Source organism: Hydra vulgaris, chromosome 08 (assembly GCF_038396675.1).
Source record: "Hydra vulgaris chromosome 08, alternate assembly HydraT2T_AEP".
Classification (NCBI taxonomy): domain Eukaryota; kingdom Metazoa; phylum Cnidaria; class Hydrozoa; order Anthoathecata; family Hydridae; genus Hydra; species Hydra vulgaris.
In genome coordinates this window covers 32,045,001-32,062,812 of record NC_088927.1, presented here as the reverse complement: position 1 = coordinate 32,062,812, position 17,812 = coordinate 32,045,001, and the positions used below count along the sequence as shown (strand labels likewise).

Genomic DNA, 17,812 nt, shown 5'->3' with positions numbered 1-17,812 from the left:
AACTTTTGGAAAATTAAAAAAAACTGCACTACACTCTTCGTTAATTTTTTGTTAATGGTTAAATTATTTTTTTTTTTGAAGGGGATAATGTTTTTCACCTTAAAAGCAAACATTTTTTTATATTTATTTTAAATATATTTATTTTAAATATATTATTTTAAATATATTTATATTTTCATATATCATTTTCCCCAACATTGTCTGCCTCACCGTTGCTGCTTTCTGCTGAAGGCCACTCAAGTAGTTCATTAGAAAAGTCAATATGATCATGTGGGATATACTTAATACTTTTTTTTAAGTCATTCAATTTAGCATTGAATGGAACTATTTTGTTTGGGTAAATAAGCTGTTCTGGCAGGTTCACCCTTTTTTGAGTATCTATTTTCATCTCAAAAGTATGTTTGACAATACCATCGATAATTTTACTGGTTTTACATTGACCTATGTTTTCACAATTGTATTGAAAGTAGTGAAATTTACTTATTGCAAGCTGAGTTCGTTGGTTTTTGGGTATACTCATCATTTCGAATAAGGCAAAGTTTTTTTTTATAGTAGACTGACCACCAATATTTTAACATTGTAAACCAGAGATGAACTCTCTACACTAAAATTTTTCTTTGATTACTACTTTTTAATATAGTTTATTTTATTTATGTTATATAGTTTATTTTAATATAGTTTATTTTATTTCTGGAACACTGTGCATAGAATAGGCTCTACCTTCTTGACTCTCTTTTTATAATCGAGAAGTCATGTTTATAGGGCAAAAACCTGTGCCTTCTGATTGGGAAAAATTAGTTGACCTTTTTAATCCACTTATTGTCAGTAAGTGCCATAAATAGCCAAAACTTGTAGTTTGATTTGATAAAAAAAAAATTAAAGTATTCAAATTAAATTGACTCCAAAATTGAGTCAAAAACAATTTATTTGTCTTTTCTGTTCTTTTAGCAGCATTCTAAAAGTCTCCAAGGGACCTTTTTATAGCATGGGACCGTCTTGTCCTGGGTTAAAAGTAATTTGTTACTACATTTAACATAGTAGTATAAGCTAAAAATAATTTATGTAACAAATATATTTATAATTTATAATAATTTACAAAGCATTTCACTTAGTATAAAAGGGTTTTTTAATATATATATTATCCTTTTTAACTTTAAATTTTTTTCTCATTCTTTAAAATTTTTGTTTTTGGGATAAGTTATCTCTTAAATTTTCTTTCAATTATCAGCGCATTTTTAAAACACTTGAAAAGTTGTCAAAACATGCTGTTAAAACGAAATATTCTATGCGTGGTCAGGAATGACACGCTATTGCACTTCTTTCTTTAAAGTTAATTTTTTTGTGAGGTTTTGTCTGACATGTCTGCCTAATCTAAGTATTTATTGAACAAAAAAAGTTCAATATTAAAGTCCGGAAATAAAAGTTGATTATGAGCCCTGCATATGTATATATAAAAATATATATTAAAATTGCTCTTTAGCGGATTGCGGTAAGGGATGTAGAAATGGCTTTTGCATAAGTCCGTCAAATTGTTCTTGTGATGATGGTTTCTTTGGTCCAAACTGTGAGAATAGTAAGTATGTTTGAAATAAAAATTCAAATATGTTTTTACTTGTTTAATGAATCAATTTATATAAAATTATGTTTATTTTAGTATTTTATAATAAATAGTCTGTTTTATTTGTTAATATTTTTTTTATTTGTTGTAGTATTTTATAATACATAGTCTGTTTTATTTGTTTGAGAGTGCCCATATGATATGTATGGAAAAGATTGTAAAAAGTCTTGTATATGTAAAAACGATGGCAATTGTAGCAATGTCAATGGAACATGTTATTGTGGAAAAGGATGGATTGGTAATGATTGTGGAGAAAAATGCAAGAATGGTTACTATGGTAATCAGTGTATAAACAAATGTCAATGTGAAAATGGCACTTGCAACCACATTGATGGAAACTGTATTTGCTTTAAAGGCTATACAGGAATAAGGTATAATTGATTTTTCAATATTTAAAGTTTTTAGTTTAAACCAAAAAAGTTATGTATATAGATTATATTATGATATCTATATCTAGAATATATGTTAAATTATAAAAACACTTCATTTCACTTCTATTATAAAGAAGTGTTTTTATAATTTAACATTTATTCTAGATATTACAAAATAGAATTAATACATGTATAGATTTCCATAAGAAAACAATATGAATGAAGAATGATAATTTTTCAGAATAGAGAAAGTCTTTGTTTTTAATAGGATATTAAAAACAAAGGTTTCCTCTATTTTTAATATTATTAGCAATATTTTAGCAGCAGAAACATGGTATTTTCCAAATCCAAATAAAAAAAACAAAGGTCTTTGAAACAAGGTCATTTTACTGCACAACAAATTTGTTTTATTTCAACAAGCCATTAAGACCCATAATACAAGTCATTATTGACTTTGTAAATAAGTTAAGGAAGTTTCTGTATTAACAAACAATACTCAACGTATACTAAGAGTACAACATTTAAATGGTTTTATTAATAATCAGGATTTTGTGATTTCTCATAAATATCAAATGACACACTCATTATTAGAGAATGTTACTCTATTTTATAGAGAAGTGTTAGAAATAGAAAAGTGTTAGTCAACATCTGAAAGAAATGCTAATTGCAAAGACAAAAATTTATTACACAAATTAGCAATAACATAGTAATTAACATTACAAACAAATTTTGTAATTTAGAAACCAGAATATTAGTTTTTTCTTACCTTAATTGTGAAGAATTAATTTTTTTTTTAAACTGTTAGCTAATGATCTTAAAAATCAAATTTCAAAGTCAAAAAATATTAAAACTAAAAATATATTATATTAAAACCATATTTTAACAAATAAGTTTGTAAAAATAAAAACAAGCTAGAAAGCATTTATAAAGTTATATATCAAGTTCTTAAATGTATAATCCTTATAAAATCTGTTTTCCTTTAAACAAGACAGTATCACTGTACTAAATAATTAGATTCATTAAAAACATAAAATTATATAAAATCAATACAAAATAAAATGCAGTTTATTTTTACTTATCAACTACAAAATTGAACTTCATTACCTAACATCTTGAAATAATGAATTATTCTAAAAACAAGCTGCAAGCGTATTGACAATGCCTCATGAAGTTTTAGTGTTAAGTGTTCATAAAATTATTATACAAAGTATAATTCTAATTAATTATTAGATTACATGCAGTAAACGACTCAAGAAAAATATAAATTGTTTGTAAAAGATGATTATTATTGATTGTGGGTAGAGAAATGCCTAAGAATTAGCTAAGAGGGTTCCATTATTGCTCTCTCCATTAATAAACTCTCATTGCAGAGAGAGGCAGTGTTGTAAGGTACGATGTTGAAAAAAGCTAAAAAGATGTACAACTTTATTAAGTATTAAGTAACTTAAAGATAAAAAGTTTATAATTACATTTAAAAAAAAGCAACTCAGATTATAAGCATAACAAAGTTGTTACTATTAATATTGATGATGTCAAAATCAGTATAAGCAATAGCACAATTAACTATAAAAACTGGTTTGTGATTATGACAGTAAACTATATTGTAATTATAGGTGTTTCTAATTTATAACATAAACATAATTTTTAAATTAAAAAAAAACAAACTTTTTCTCCAATTGTGTTGAAGTTTACCTATTTGTTGACTAAAAAGGATTAAAAGTTTAAGGAATATAAAAATAGGTTTAATTTGTATAAAAATATAAAATCCTTAAAATTTAAGACCATTAAAGTTTACTATAAAATTTAAAAAATTTATTTTTATAATAATGTATTGGCTAATAATAAAACTATGATTGTCGTTTAGAAGGACATTGCATAAAATCTATTAAATGAGTACAGTAAACTGAGTTTTAAAATTATTAAATAGTCTTCTTTAACAAATAAGTTCTAAATCTATATAAAACAAGTCTCAATTTATAAACAAATTTTAGTGATATCAAAGTAGCAATAAAAAGTCTTAATAATTATTACTTTTTATTATTAAATGCATTACAATATTAAACATAACAGAAAATTATAGAAAACATTACAATATTATTTTGAATCATAATAATGCTCTCTAAAAACAATTATAGCTAAACAAATATGCTAATACTATTTTTAAAAGTTTCTTTACAATAAAAGTTGTAATAAACTGATCAAATGAAAAAAGATACACAGTTTACTAAGCTTACTTAATAAAATGTTGTATAAAATATTAGTATTAAAGTGAGAAGTTCCAATTTCAATCCCCACCACGTCCCTGGTAGTACTACGATCAACTTGTTTTTCAGCACAGCTGCCTTTTTGATCAAGATTAGTGTTTTAAAATTATAAGGTTGAGGGAGGGTTGTAACCACAATTAAAGTAGCCTCCTCAACTGCATTGCATAAGGCCTTCTCGGCCTTAGGGAGGTGTTTTTATTAAAGCAAAATGTGTAAAAAGCCAAACTATCAAACTCTTTTTTTAAATTTTGAATGTTTTGAGTTTTTGAAAAACAGAGTGAATTATTCTTCTGTTTCAAAAATATCATGTTACCAAGGAGGCTCCATAAAGATATCAATTTAAAACAGAAATGCAAAGCTCTACTGTAATTGGAGAAAGTAAATTAAAGGAGTTTTGAAAATCTTTGATGTTCCACCAAACACTCTTAATCTTATATGCTTTTTATCAAGGAAATCAGGCTTAACAGGTAAAAGTTGATATATTTAATATCAAGTCAACAAAGTTGCACTTAAATGGTTCAAATGAATTAGATCTAAAAATGTTCTAATTGGTGGTTTGCTGATAAAAAAAAAACTTTATATTTTGCAAAAGGGTTAAGCTTCAAAAATTTTCAACCTTAGGATGGATGGTTAGCCAAAATTAAGAAAAAGTAAATTAATTTCTTATTTTATTTTAATCAATCTTTATGACTATGACTTTACAATATATGTTTATTTTACAGCAAATTTGCCTAAACTTGATTGGATGAACCCTTTTCCCTCTGAATACAACCTCAAATTCCCAACTTACAGGCCAAGGAAATATCCCATCTCTTAATGTCAAATATTGTTAACTTGCAGTGAAAAAGCAAATTGCTGTCTTGGAAAAAGAGAACAAGATACTTAAGTTTTCTATCTTGATGGCTATGTTTATGCTAACAAAAGCGATTTCATTTAAGATTAAATATTTCAAGAAACCAAGAATGTCATTAAAAGCAGTTAAAAGCATGTTTTAACTGAAAACATGCTTTTAAAGAAATGTCATTAAAAGCAATGATCCTTTCTATGATTGTCATTGGTGAATGTAGAGATAGCTATGGTGGATGTAGAGATGGCTATGGTGGATGTAGAGATGGCTAAAAATGTCTATGGCTAAAGTGATAGCTAGGTAGAAAACTTAAAATATGGTCTTGAAAAGTTAAAAACAAAATTTAATTTAGATTTTAACCTCACAGCTGATGAGTTAGTACACAAAGAATATGACATTTGCATTGTTACCAAATCATAAGATGAGAACATTATTGCAGAAATTTATGGACATGATCCTATTGAAACTGAAAAGAAAACTAATAAAGAGTGTTGATGTTTTTGACAATACTACAAAACCAAGATTGAACAAAGCATTTTATGTTTAAATATAAGGAATATATCGTTGTATTCAAGAATTACAGTTGCTATTCTCACTTTAGAAATATAAAGTTGTAAACGGTATTATTGACATGAAAACGTAAATTATATCATGTACAAACTCATCTAGACATGCAAAATAACTGTTTAGAAAAGACATAAGAAACTGTTTTAAATAGCTGTTTTTTAAAAAATTTAAAAGTTTAAAATTCATAATATATTTTGTATTTTAGCCTGAGAATCACAATTTGTTTTGTTTCTATTTGTTACTTCACCAAAATAATTTAAACAAAAAACAGAATATTACAAAAATTTGTTAATTGGACAGAATATTAAAAGAAACAGAATAATATAAAAAAAAATCAACTTTCTATAATTCAAAAATCTCTCTAATTAGAAATAAATAAAATAGCTAACACGATTTAAAATTCAATTGTACTTTAATATGTATTCATATTATATATTATGTATTCATATATACTCTAATATGTATTTAATATGTATTTGATATTATATAAAAAGGCATGTAGAAAGTAATCTCAAAAAAATAGAGGAAAATAAATTTAAATCTAAAATGAAATAATCGTTAAATTTTTTCAGTTAACCTAATTTTTCTTATCGTGTAAAATTTTAAAATAAAGTAAAATCCATTCACAAAAAGAAGGTAAATTCTTTTTATGAAAATTTACTAAATTAAAACCATATTTTAATGTTACTTAGTTGAAGTATTTTTAAGATTACTTATGATAAAAATTACTTTAATTTATTATCTGCATGAAAGGTCACTGATGAAGGTTAAGTTAATGCTGATTTGCTCAAAGAGACATTAAGTTTACTAAATAACTATATAAAAGGCAGGTTTAATTTTCTATTTTACCCATGAATTACTAATAATTTTATTTATAAATCTATTACTAAAAAATAAATGTTGATAAATATAAAATATAATAATTATTGAATATGAAACTCAGTTTTTATACAACAAGGGCCAAAAAGGGCTTTCGCCCTTAACGCAATCCATTGAAAGGGTTATAAAAAAATTGAAAAAAAAACCTTTAATTTTTTATTTTTAACAGCTTTTTTTCTTTAAAATAATTGTTTTTTTTACTACAAAAAGGCACCTTTTTTCTATTTTGGCTCCTGGTGCTAATGCCCCTTGCAACACCACTGGCAGTATACTATGACTTGCTAAACTAGTTAACTTGTGAAACTGAATTTTGTGCTATCCCATAATTTGTGAACTTTTTTTATTGAAACATGATTTAAAATTATATTATTTCAAATTTTTTAAACCACTTTTTAAACACTTGAAATTTTAAACATTACTTATTGCTTCTTATTTAAATCTTTTACAGTTATAGATAAAAATATGAATTTAAATACACCTTTTATTTTGAATAAAATTTACATTAAAAAAGTTTAATAATTGCGGTTTAACAAGTATTTACTAGTGGTAGTGTATGATGTAAATTAACTTTAAATTGTTTTTAGATGTAATGAAACATGTCCTGCTGGTACTTATGACCAAGGATGTAGTATGAATTGTACATGTAAAAATAATGCAACATGTAATAATATTGATGGAACATGTGATTGTAAGCCTGGATGGAAGGTACTTTTAATATTTAGTTTTAATTTTAAGTTTATCTTATTATAAATAACTTTGCACTATATAATTATTGCATTTATATTATATTTATATTTATACTATATATACACAGATTTAAATTTTAAATTTTTAAGTTTTTTGCTTTAGTTTAAGCAAAAAAACATTGTTTTTCTTTTTCAAACATTTTACTGCTTTGATCTTACTCGTTTGGTTTATATCTATAAACATATAGCTATATATTTATATAGCTATATAATTGTGTGTGTGTATATAGATATATATATATATATATATATATATATATATATATATATATATATATATATATATATATATATATATATATATATATATATATATATATATATATATACGATTTAGCTATATATTTATAAACCAATATATTTAGTTTGGTCTTTAGATTATAGACTCGTATGGTCTATAAACATGTTTTATCGCAAATAAAATAAGAAGTTTAAAGTTTTTTTGTATATATTTTAAGTTTTAATTTATTAATTAAAACAATTTTATTTATTTACTTCGTTTTATTTTAAATGTGTTTTATGGTAAAAATGTTATAAACTGTATAAAGAAGCAATAATGTGTCATGAAATTGTTTTACATGAACACAAGCTCTTTAAGCCAAAACAACTTTGCAGTTTGTTTTATAGTTGTTTTATAGCTTTTTACAATAACAATACAATACACTTTAAAAGTAACGCATGTTTTATCGTCAGCAAGAACGTTATAAAGAGTTTTCTGTAACTAATTAAAGTGGTTTAAGTATTTTTACATTTACTTTTTTACTTTTACTTTTTTAAGTATCATGTTTAAGTATCAAAACAATCACTAAAAGTAATATCATAATAGTATTAAATATGTTGGCATAGATGTAAACCTGTTTACATTGTTTTCTGCCTAGGATGATGAATACTGGATCTTCTTGACTCTACTCATAGATTTTTGCTTGTGTCTAACTGATAGGCTATGCAACTCTCAATGTTATTTCCTAATGATATTACAGCTCTAAAATTCAGTTCAATGGTTCTGAGGCCGGTTGGTAGTTAGGTTTCTTGATCCTATTAACAGTAAAAGATTATTATAGTATTAACAGTGTCATGTTATGTATGGATGGTGTACCTGTTAATGCTTTTAGTGTGCATTGTTGAGGCCACATAATGAGCAAACTTTAAGTTAATTAATGGGACTAAGACAATTACAGAGCTCAGATAACTTTATCTAAGAATGAGTCAAGATCTCTTTAAACTTGCCCATTTTTGCCAACTTTAAATCATGCCCAAAGTTAGCAAATTTTAAACTTGCCCACTTTTACCAACTTTATGACCAACTTTAAATCATTGCTCAAAGTAAACAAAAATGTTAAACATAAAAAACAATTCCCACCACCTTACTGTTTCAATATATCTTTCACAAATATTTGTGGTCCATGGAAAAAGCTTTTATCGGTTGAATCTTACCTCTTGCAAATTTCACTAGACTTACTTGCTCTTTGTGAGATTAATTCCTTCTTCAGATCTCAGTTTTGATGGATACTATCCTTTAATTTGCAAAAACTCTAATTGTTCCATGCTTGACCTGGGCGTATACTTATGCATCAATTCACCTATTTGTCAAAAAATCAGGTTTGAATCCCTTTATCATTCTTTTATGTGTTTCCACTTAGCATCTCTTCATTATATCACCTTTCCTATTGTTCTTTATCATTCTCCTTCTTACCAAAACTGCATTCTTTTAGATGTAATTTCTAGTCAAATTGACCATGCCCTTTCTTTTTACCTCTCTGCCAATATTGAAGTTATTAGTGACTTTGATGCTCATCACACTGAATGGCTTGGTTCTAACATTACTGACACTGCACTAAAGCTCATAACTTCTGCATTTCTCAATCTCTTACTCAGAGTTTTCCAGACAGTCCTAATTACTTACCTTCACTCCTTGATTTGTGTCTCTGAATTGTTCAATTTCTCCTTTTTCTCTATTAGGTGGTTCCAACCATGCAATAATTTTTATAAATCTTTTATCACATTTTCCTTCTTCAAACTCACCCTATCATTGCACTATTTACTACTATCCTAAAGCTAACTGGGATTCTTTTTGTGATTTACTTTGTGACAGTCCTTGTGCTGATGACTTTTCTCTGTTTGCTGATAAATGCGCTTTTTATGTAACCTCCTGGATCCAGGTAGGTATGAAAGCTTTTCATTCTTTTTGTCTGTTTCAAGTCAAGCCTAATTTTACCATTTCACCTTCTTGTGCAGCTTCTATATCTAATTGAAAGCTTTTGTTGAATCATATGCTTCCATTTCAATACTGTCAATCTTGATGCGCAATGTCATTGTTAACAACTTGTTACTGACTTATGTTGTTTGAGTTAACTTAATGTTTTTCAATGCACTAAAGTCTTTTTCTGTGTCTGTTGAACTTAAGCTATGGCACAATAAAAAAAATCAATCAGAGACAAAAGATTAGTAAATTTATCTGGTTTAATATTTATCGCTATTTGTGCCCAAGATAGTGGCGGAAAAGATTTTGAGCTTGCACTCGTCCAAGTTGCCATTGTTTTACTTAATAATACCCACTCTGTTAAAATATTTTTAAAATCTGTTAGTTTATATTTGAGCTGTTGACATAGCATTTCGTCCTCAATAAAGGCTTTTATGTTATTGACTAACATGTTTTTATGTGACTTATTGTTGTTTTCATGAAAAAGTTGTATACATCATGATTATCAATATTATCAATACTTAATAATACTTAATTCTCAAAATACCTTTTACATCATAAAGTTTGCATGCGTTAGGATAAACTGTAGATATAACAGTAGAATTTCTATGAATCATGAAGAGTTGCTTGCAAAATAGTTGCATAGTTTGGAGTTTCTTTGACTTGCTGGCTGCATCTTTTAGTGCCAGCTGCAATCGATGCGACAAACAATGTGTGTAAGTGAGAAAATTGTTATTGAACGCTATGTCTCCGCCCAGTTAGAACACTTATGCGATCCGTAGTTATACCTACCATTAGTGGCGCTATATTTTTTGCTGTACTATTAGTTGGTTATTGTAGTGGTCCGGTTCCTCCTCACTTAATAAAACCTTCATAACTGCGTTCGTCATTATCGTCGTCACTATCACTAAATAAGTAGGATATTTCATCTTCTTTATGTACTAATTCCTTGCTTTCAGATTCATCTTCTAGACCTTCTACAGTGATAACTATTACTAAAGGCTTCCGTGGAGAATCCCATTTCATTTCATTTTTTAAAAGTTTTAATATTAAGGTTGTCAGTTGCATTGCATTAGGTTGAGTTACATTCAGTAGATTTGTCTACAATAATGCTAAAAAATTTGGCGGTAGAGACTTGCATTCAGAGTTCATTTAATAAAACACCTGATAATTCCAAAATCTACTCCTCCTTTTCTATGTTATATTTTCGCCTAATATTCACATCTTTTGATTTATCTAATCTTACTAAAATCTTGTAATCGGAAAATGGTTTTCCCTCCTTTAACACACCATACATGTTTCGAAACAAAAGTTGCGAATGTATTTTTGAGCTTCTGACAATGTTGTTTTGACCTGTTAAGCTTTGCTCAACTTGCTATTATTTTCTTTTTCTAATTTTTTTTGTCAATCCATTCCAAGAATGTACTGTGTTTTTGTGGGTTTGCGAAGCTTAGCGACACTCAATATATAGGATATAGCCTAATATGAATAAAAATTGTTTAAATTCGTTTTTTGTTGGAGTGTAGTTATCTGTTGATCAGTTAGAGTGATAATACTTCTCCTAGCAATTTAAGCAAATCATGACATCCTCGAATTCATTGTTCGTCCTACTGTCTCAATTTTTTTTTGTGTTCCTTGTTAAATTCTTTTAGAAACCTTTTTATATTTTTTGTTGCCTCTTCTTTATACCTGATATTTATACTCTGATATTTTGTTGTACCTAAGCCAAGAATATTCTTTTAACCACAATAGTTGAATTGTTTGAATTCTTTTTTTCATTTCAAATGTTTTTTTCATATTGACTTTGACTATCATTGCTGCTTGCGTTGACCATACTAACAGGTTTGAGTTTTTTTTTATGTGGGGTGAAAAAGACCGATGTCATATATGTATATATATATATATATATACATATATATATATATATATATATATATATATATATATATATATATATATATATATATATAATATATATATATATATATATATATATATATATATATATATATATATATATATATATATATATATATATATATATATATATATATATATATATATATATATATATATATATAACTCTTAACTGGTTGTCAGAAAGTTTTTCCGTATTTTGTTGACAAAAATTAAAATGCAAGACCGGAATTTTTTTTTTTATTAATTGATAGACTGCCTGCCCCAACCAAACCCTCAGTTGATGTAGCAGCACTCCCTTGCGAGTCATACAAGGGAGTGCTGCTACATCAACATATATATATATGTATATATATATATATATATATATATATATATATATATATATATATATATATATATATATATATATACATATATATATACGCATATATATTAGTAGTAGAACATAATTATAATTACATGATGAACATTAAAAACAATCATAATCAACTTAATTGTAAATCAAATAATCAGAACTGAAAAAAATGTCTCATCTATTTAAACAAGTTTTAGAGATCGAGAAGAATTAATGGTAAAATAAATTGTTTCTAAGACTACAGGCTGTCTGGTCTTACAATGATCGCAGGATCGGAATTGCCAATTGTAATTTTTATGGCATCAATTCAACTAAATCATTTGTGGCCAATATTAACTAGTTTTCAAAAGTTTTTACTAATTACATAATTAGATCGTACACACTTTTCAGGAGCAATTTACAGTCATTATTTATTCATTTAAAACTTGAACTGTGGATAAAAATCAATAGTCACTCTATTGGGCAACTTCCTTTTGTTTTATTTTGATTCACTCCCAACAAGACTGCAAGCAACCACTATTAAGTTGGGAGTTACTAGAAAAAAAGAATAGAATTACAAAGCAAGGAAAGGATTGACAAAAGACTTCAAAAGTTGAAGGTTGTATGAGTCAGGAAAACATGAATATGGGAGAGAGTTCCAAAGCGTTGAAGTGTTGGGAAAAAAACTAGACAAACAAAAGTTTGTGGAGCACGTTTATTCAACGTTAAGAGTTATTGGATAAGCGTGCTTCCTCTTCGTAAAATTTTTTTTTATAGATCTAAATTTTATATATGTGAAAAACATTGGCCTGAAAATGCAGAAATGATTAAGCTTGCTGGCATCTATACTCAACCACCAAATATTTTAATGTTACTTTTTCTTGTCTACCAACACCAAAATCAGTGCTTCACTAATCTAAGCCTGAGGATCACCAACTTAACTATTTTCTTAATAAAGACAAAATTAATTTGTTTTCTGAATTTTATCCTGACAATGAATTACACAAAAAGTATGTAAATATTGTAATATTTTAGCAAAAAGATAATTTCATTTTTATGTCAAAAGATTTGTCATAACTCTCATTGTAAACAGTTATTGTCGTGAAGAATGCTTCACAACAATAACTGTTTACAATGAGTGTATATTGTGTTCATCACTAACTTGTTCTGCTTTTATAAATGGCATTAGTGTTCCATTAATCAATATATTGAATTCCAACAATGACTTATTCTTCTATACATAGTTTTTTGAAGCTATTAATTTAGTTTATAATCTGCATGTTAATGATATTATTGAAAAGGTTACAATTATTCTTTCAGAATATGAATTAGAATTCAATGGTGCTATCAAGCAAAAGAATTTTATTACAAGACAATTTGAACAAAATTTGTGTAACAAAAGTTTCTCTTTAGATAATTATTACTTTGCTTATGAGTCTTTTTATAACTGCAATTATGATCTATGAACTTTGTGATTTTTTAGTCCGTTCAAGTAAACAAAAGCTGCATCCTATAATTTCTGCCACAAACATTGATCTTGTATTACAAAAAACATTTTAAAAAATTAAAGAGTGATCATCAAAAAAATGCTTTTGATATTGATTGGTGAAAATCAGACCAATTATTCAGGCTGCTTATTCAGGTGGAGTTTTATATGAGATAGCAAAAAATGATCCAGAATCTAAAATAACTTCTATGCTATGTGTAATCATAAAATACTTACATGGTGGACTTAGCTTAATGGTTTCTGTTACACCTGTTTACAAACTAAAGTCAATGTATTAATTCAGTGTTGTGAAAGAAGTTATAGTTTAGGATCTGTAATAGACAATCATAAAATCAATCAGCAATACTGCAAAATTTTCAAAAGAATTACTGACCATCTGGCCATTCATCCATTAGATGATCAGCGTGTTTGGTTTATTTTTTTGATACAGTTCATTTTCTTAAATGTTTACCTAACAACTGGATATCTGAAAAATGTCAAAAATTGACAATAAAACCATTGGTTCCTTTTCTGATGTTAAAAACCTATATCAGTATGAAAAAAAAACAACCTATGCTCCATGTTCCTATATTCCATGCTCTTAATTATCCTTCTAGACTTAAACTACAGAGTGCGCAACTTGTTTTAAGATTATTTAATGAGCTGCTCTGAAACTAAAAAGAGCTCATATAACATCTTCTTTTATTTAGCAGGTTTTATATTGGTGAAATATTGTTAATGTTTTTACAAAAGGGAAGACAATTAGACTAAGAGACCACAACCGAACTGTGCAAGATAAAGATTCAAATAATCTGCAATTATTTTTAGAACAATTTAAATCTATGAAATCAGGGCATGGACCCAATTGAATTCAATGTGTTACCCATGATACCAAAAACGCCCTTGTGCAAACCAATGAAGGGTTGATAGCAGTCTGCAAGCATTTGTTTTCAGTCAGTTTCGATTACTTCATGCTTCATAAGCTACAAAGTGACAGAATTAAACAAGAAGTTTCTGTTTACAGACAATCAACAGAAGAAAATGCTTTTATGGCAGCTGGGGATATTTTTTCTGCTCTTAAAAGGTTTCATGTGGATATTTGACAGTTCCTCGTGAGTATACTTATCAGCTAGTTAGAATTGGATTATGCTTTGTGAAAAAAACCAAACAAGAGCATGTTGTAGAAAAAGACTTATAAACATTCTGTCTATAATGGACATGTTATGATTTTGGTTTATCACCAAAAAATCATTTTAGGTCTTTGACAAATGTTCTTCTGCATGGAATTCAGAATTCGGAAAAAAGCAAAACCAAGCAAAAGGTGCATGTCTTTATCAGACATCAATTAAAAAGGCACACCTTGCCAAGTAATAGTTATAGATGGACTTTATCAACATGTATATTAAAAGTATATTTAAATTCACTGGCTCTGTTGGTAATCTAGAAACTGATTCTTATATTTCTTCCGCACTAAAGTTACTCAGAAAGGAAACTCAATTAAAACACTCCAGTTAATGGTTATATGGTTTTACAGAGTTGTTGCCTGATTGACTAGTATTTTAATAATATTAGCCAATCAGGTAAAAGTAATGTTGTAAATGTTCTGCACTTAATGTTTGGTCCTTGAATAGTTGTATGGTCTGCCTTTACATCATAAAGTTTGTGGCTTGTGTCATCTATGCCTATTGTCACAAAATTATTTTTTACCTTGCTTATTTACGATAATTAAAATGCCTTAGTGATCATTTCAAGGTTCAGGTATGATTCATTTTCTAGATACATGGCAATGCATTTTCTTCTAGGAAAATTTATTTGAATGATTTCCTAGATGCTTTTTGACTTCTGGCTTTTGCTTGAGTTTTGGCTTTAGTTTGAGTTTTATTCATAACAATGTACTTGCTAAATGATTTTGATTGATTTTGTATTTTGATAATTTTTGCTGTCTTCTTTCCACATCCAATGGAATATTATATTTTATTATTGGATATGCACCAAAAACTTTTCCATTGGATACGCTTTTTTTTTATCCAATCATCACCTAGCTTCAATGCCTCAGCGTGGCTGCAGTTGTATTGTGAATTTATTTGTCGTCCATCAGAATTTCTAATAAGATGTAACATTCTCTGTTGATGGTTTTTAACTAATTTGTATGTGCATTGTTGCTGTTGACAAATGCAGATTGTTATGTAGGCTAATTAACACATTTAGAAATTACTATGTTTCAATATTTTGAAATATATTTTTTTTTTACTTTTTAATAAAAGTGCTTCTGAGGAATGTCATATTGCAAAAATGATCGTCAAAATTGTCATCTACATTTTCAAAAGCCTATGGAATGACATATTATATGAATACATGTTAAGTATGTAGTCGTTCAACCGTCCTAAAATGCATTTTGCCATCATAACAAAGGAGTAGCAAAAAACAACCTTTATGTTTGATTATAGTGATTTGAAAGCATATAATTCCATCAAGCATACAAATTAACTCATATGATATAATGTGTAAAATAAGGTTTTATACAATGAAATTTTGAGTAATTGATTATGTTGTTATTATGCATTAAAATGTTTTATTACTCTTAATTAGCAATGTGGTTTTTGATATTTTAAAAATATTTTGTAATACAATATTTTAAAATAAAATATTGTATTACAAAATCACTTTGTACAATACCCATATCATGTTTTTATTTTTAAGGGCCAAAGTTGTGCAATCCCATGTTCGAAAGGATCTTTTGGACAAGATTGTGCTAATAAATGTAACTGTTACAACTACAGAGCATGTGATCCTGTAAATGGAATTTGTCATTGTAAACCTGGATATACAGATTCACAGTATTATATTCCTTATTGTTTGTTTTTACATTTGTTTCATTTATTTTTCTTATAGTTTTTTTATTGATCTAGATGTAAAACTGCATGTAATGGAACATTTGGAGAATCTTGCTTAGAACCATGCAAATGTTATCTTAATAGTACAAAAAAATGCAATAATGTTGATGGAACTTGCACCTGCCTTGAAAATTGGGCTGGAATACTTTGTGAAACACCTTGTAGTAACAACACAGCAGTTTGTAACACAAGTTGTAATTGTATTAATGGGACTTGTCTGTTTAGTGGAAAGTGCCTGTAAGAATGTTTTCTTTTTTAAATTTATTTTCTTACTATCTTTTTTATTGATAAAAATGTTTTGACTTATTTACAGAAATTGTCTGAGACCTGGATTTCTTGCAAGTTCCTGTATCGCGTATAAACAAAATTTTCCTTAAATATACAGTTATTTCCATTGAAACTTAATGGTTTTTCAAATGTTTGGATAGTTTCCATAAATAAAAAATAAAAGTTTTATTAATATTTTGTTTAAATGGATTTTATGTTATCAAAAATATTATTTTAAAACTTTTTTTCAAAATTTTAGCAAATTAACATTAAATTAAAATTAAATTAAAATTTTTTTAGTGATCTAAATTTCATTTTAACAACAACTTGAGTAAACAACTTGTAAATAATTTCATAAATAGTTATCAACAATTTTGATCAAGTTGAAGTAATATATATTATTATATTTAAATAAAATAACATTATATTATTATATTTATATTACCGATATTGATTCAAAATTTAAATTTAGGTAATGTTTATTTGTTTTGCAAAATATAAATAATTCAACCTAAATATACAAATATACTATCTTTAATTTCTTTTCCATTTCGAATCAACCAAAAATCTAAAATAAAAACATACAAACATGAGTTTTTAAATGAAAAAAGCTTTTTAATTTTTAAATAGTAATGAATTATATAAAAAAAATGTTCTTATTATGTAGAATGTTTAATTATTTTAAAATCTAATTATTTTGAAAAAAGTGCCTGTTGGTTGCCCGGCCAGACGACTAGGCAATTTGATGATATTTTGAACAATTAAGATTTTATTCTTTATGGTTTAAAAAAGCATTTAAAGTGCACTATGTTTAAAAATCTGCGTAAATTATACACTGCTTTTAAAAATGAACGCACTACAGTGTATTATATATGAAGCAAATTTTTTTTCAAATTCAAAATGCGCATGTATCAAAAAAAATAAATTAATCATTGCAGTCACATTTTAAATCACTTTTTTTTTTCATTTCAAAATGAATTTCAAAATTACATTTACTTTTATTTCAAAATGCTTAAGTACCATTTTTTTAAACGTTTTAGTTGCATTTTCAATCACGTGAGTTCTTAATAACAATGAATTTTTTATTTTTCATTAGTAAAAGAAATTATTAAACTTTGTTGACCGAAATTAGCATAATAAAACTACATTACATTAGTAATGTACATGGAAATTTTGTTCTAAAAAATGAGTTGACTTGAAGTATATTAAATTACTTTAAAAACATAATGCTTTAAACACGTTGCTCCATGTAAACACAAAGGAAAAATTGTTGTATTTAAAGTTTTGATATCTCTTTATAACTAAGTATAATAAAGTTACTTAATATTTGATTTTAACATTTTATAACGTTTTAACATTTGAAACTATTTCCTAATCAATTTCACTCTTTTTCTTTATTTATTTATTTTTAATTTAACA

General features: G+C 26.6%; 1 protein-coding gene across 2 annotated transcripts in view; it reads left to right on the top strand.

Annotated features, from left to right (window-relative positions):
- Positions 1-17,812, top strand: part of LOC101236730 (multiple epidermal growth factor-like domains protein 10) — a 130,626-nt gene that overhangs the window by 52,227 nt on the left and 60,587 nt on the right. For both annotated transcript variants that reach the window (XM_065803432.1, XM_065803433.1), the window contains exons 4-8: positions 1,481-1,573; positions 1,746-1,989; positions 7,131-7,251; positions 15,933-16,069; positions 16,142-16,363. In XM_065803432.1, coding sequence (XP_065659504.1) covers positions 1,481-1,573; positions 1,746-1,989; positions 7,131-7,251; positions 15,933-16,069; positions 16,142-16,363 — 817 coding nt within the window. The remainder of the gene's footprint in view (positions 1-1,480; positions 1,574-1,745; positions 1,990-7,130; positions 7,252-15,932; positions 16,070-16,141; positions 16,364-17,812) is intronic.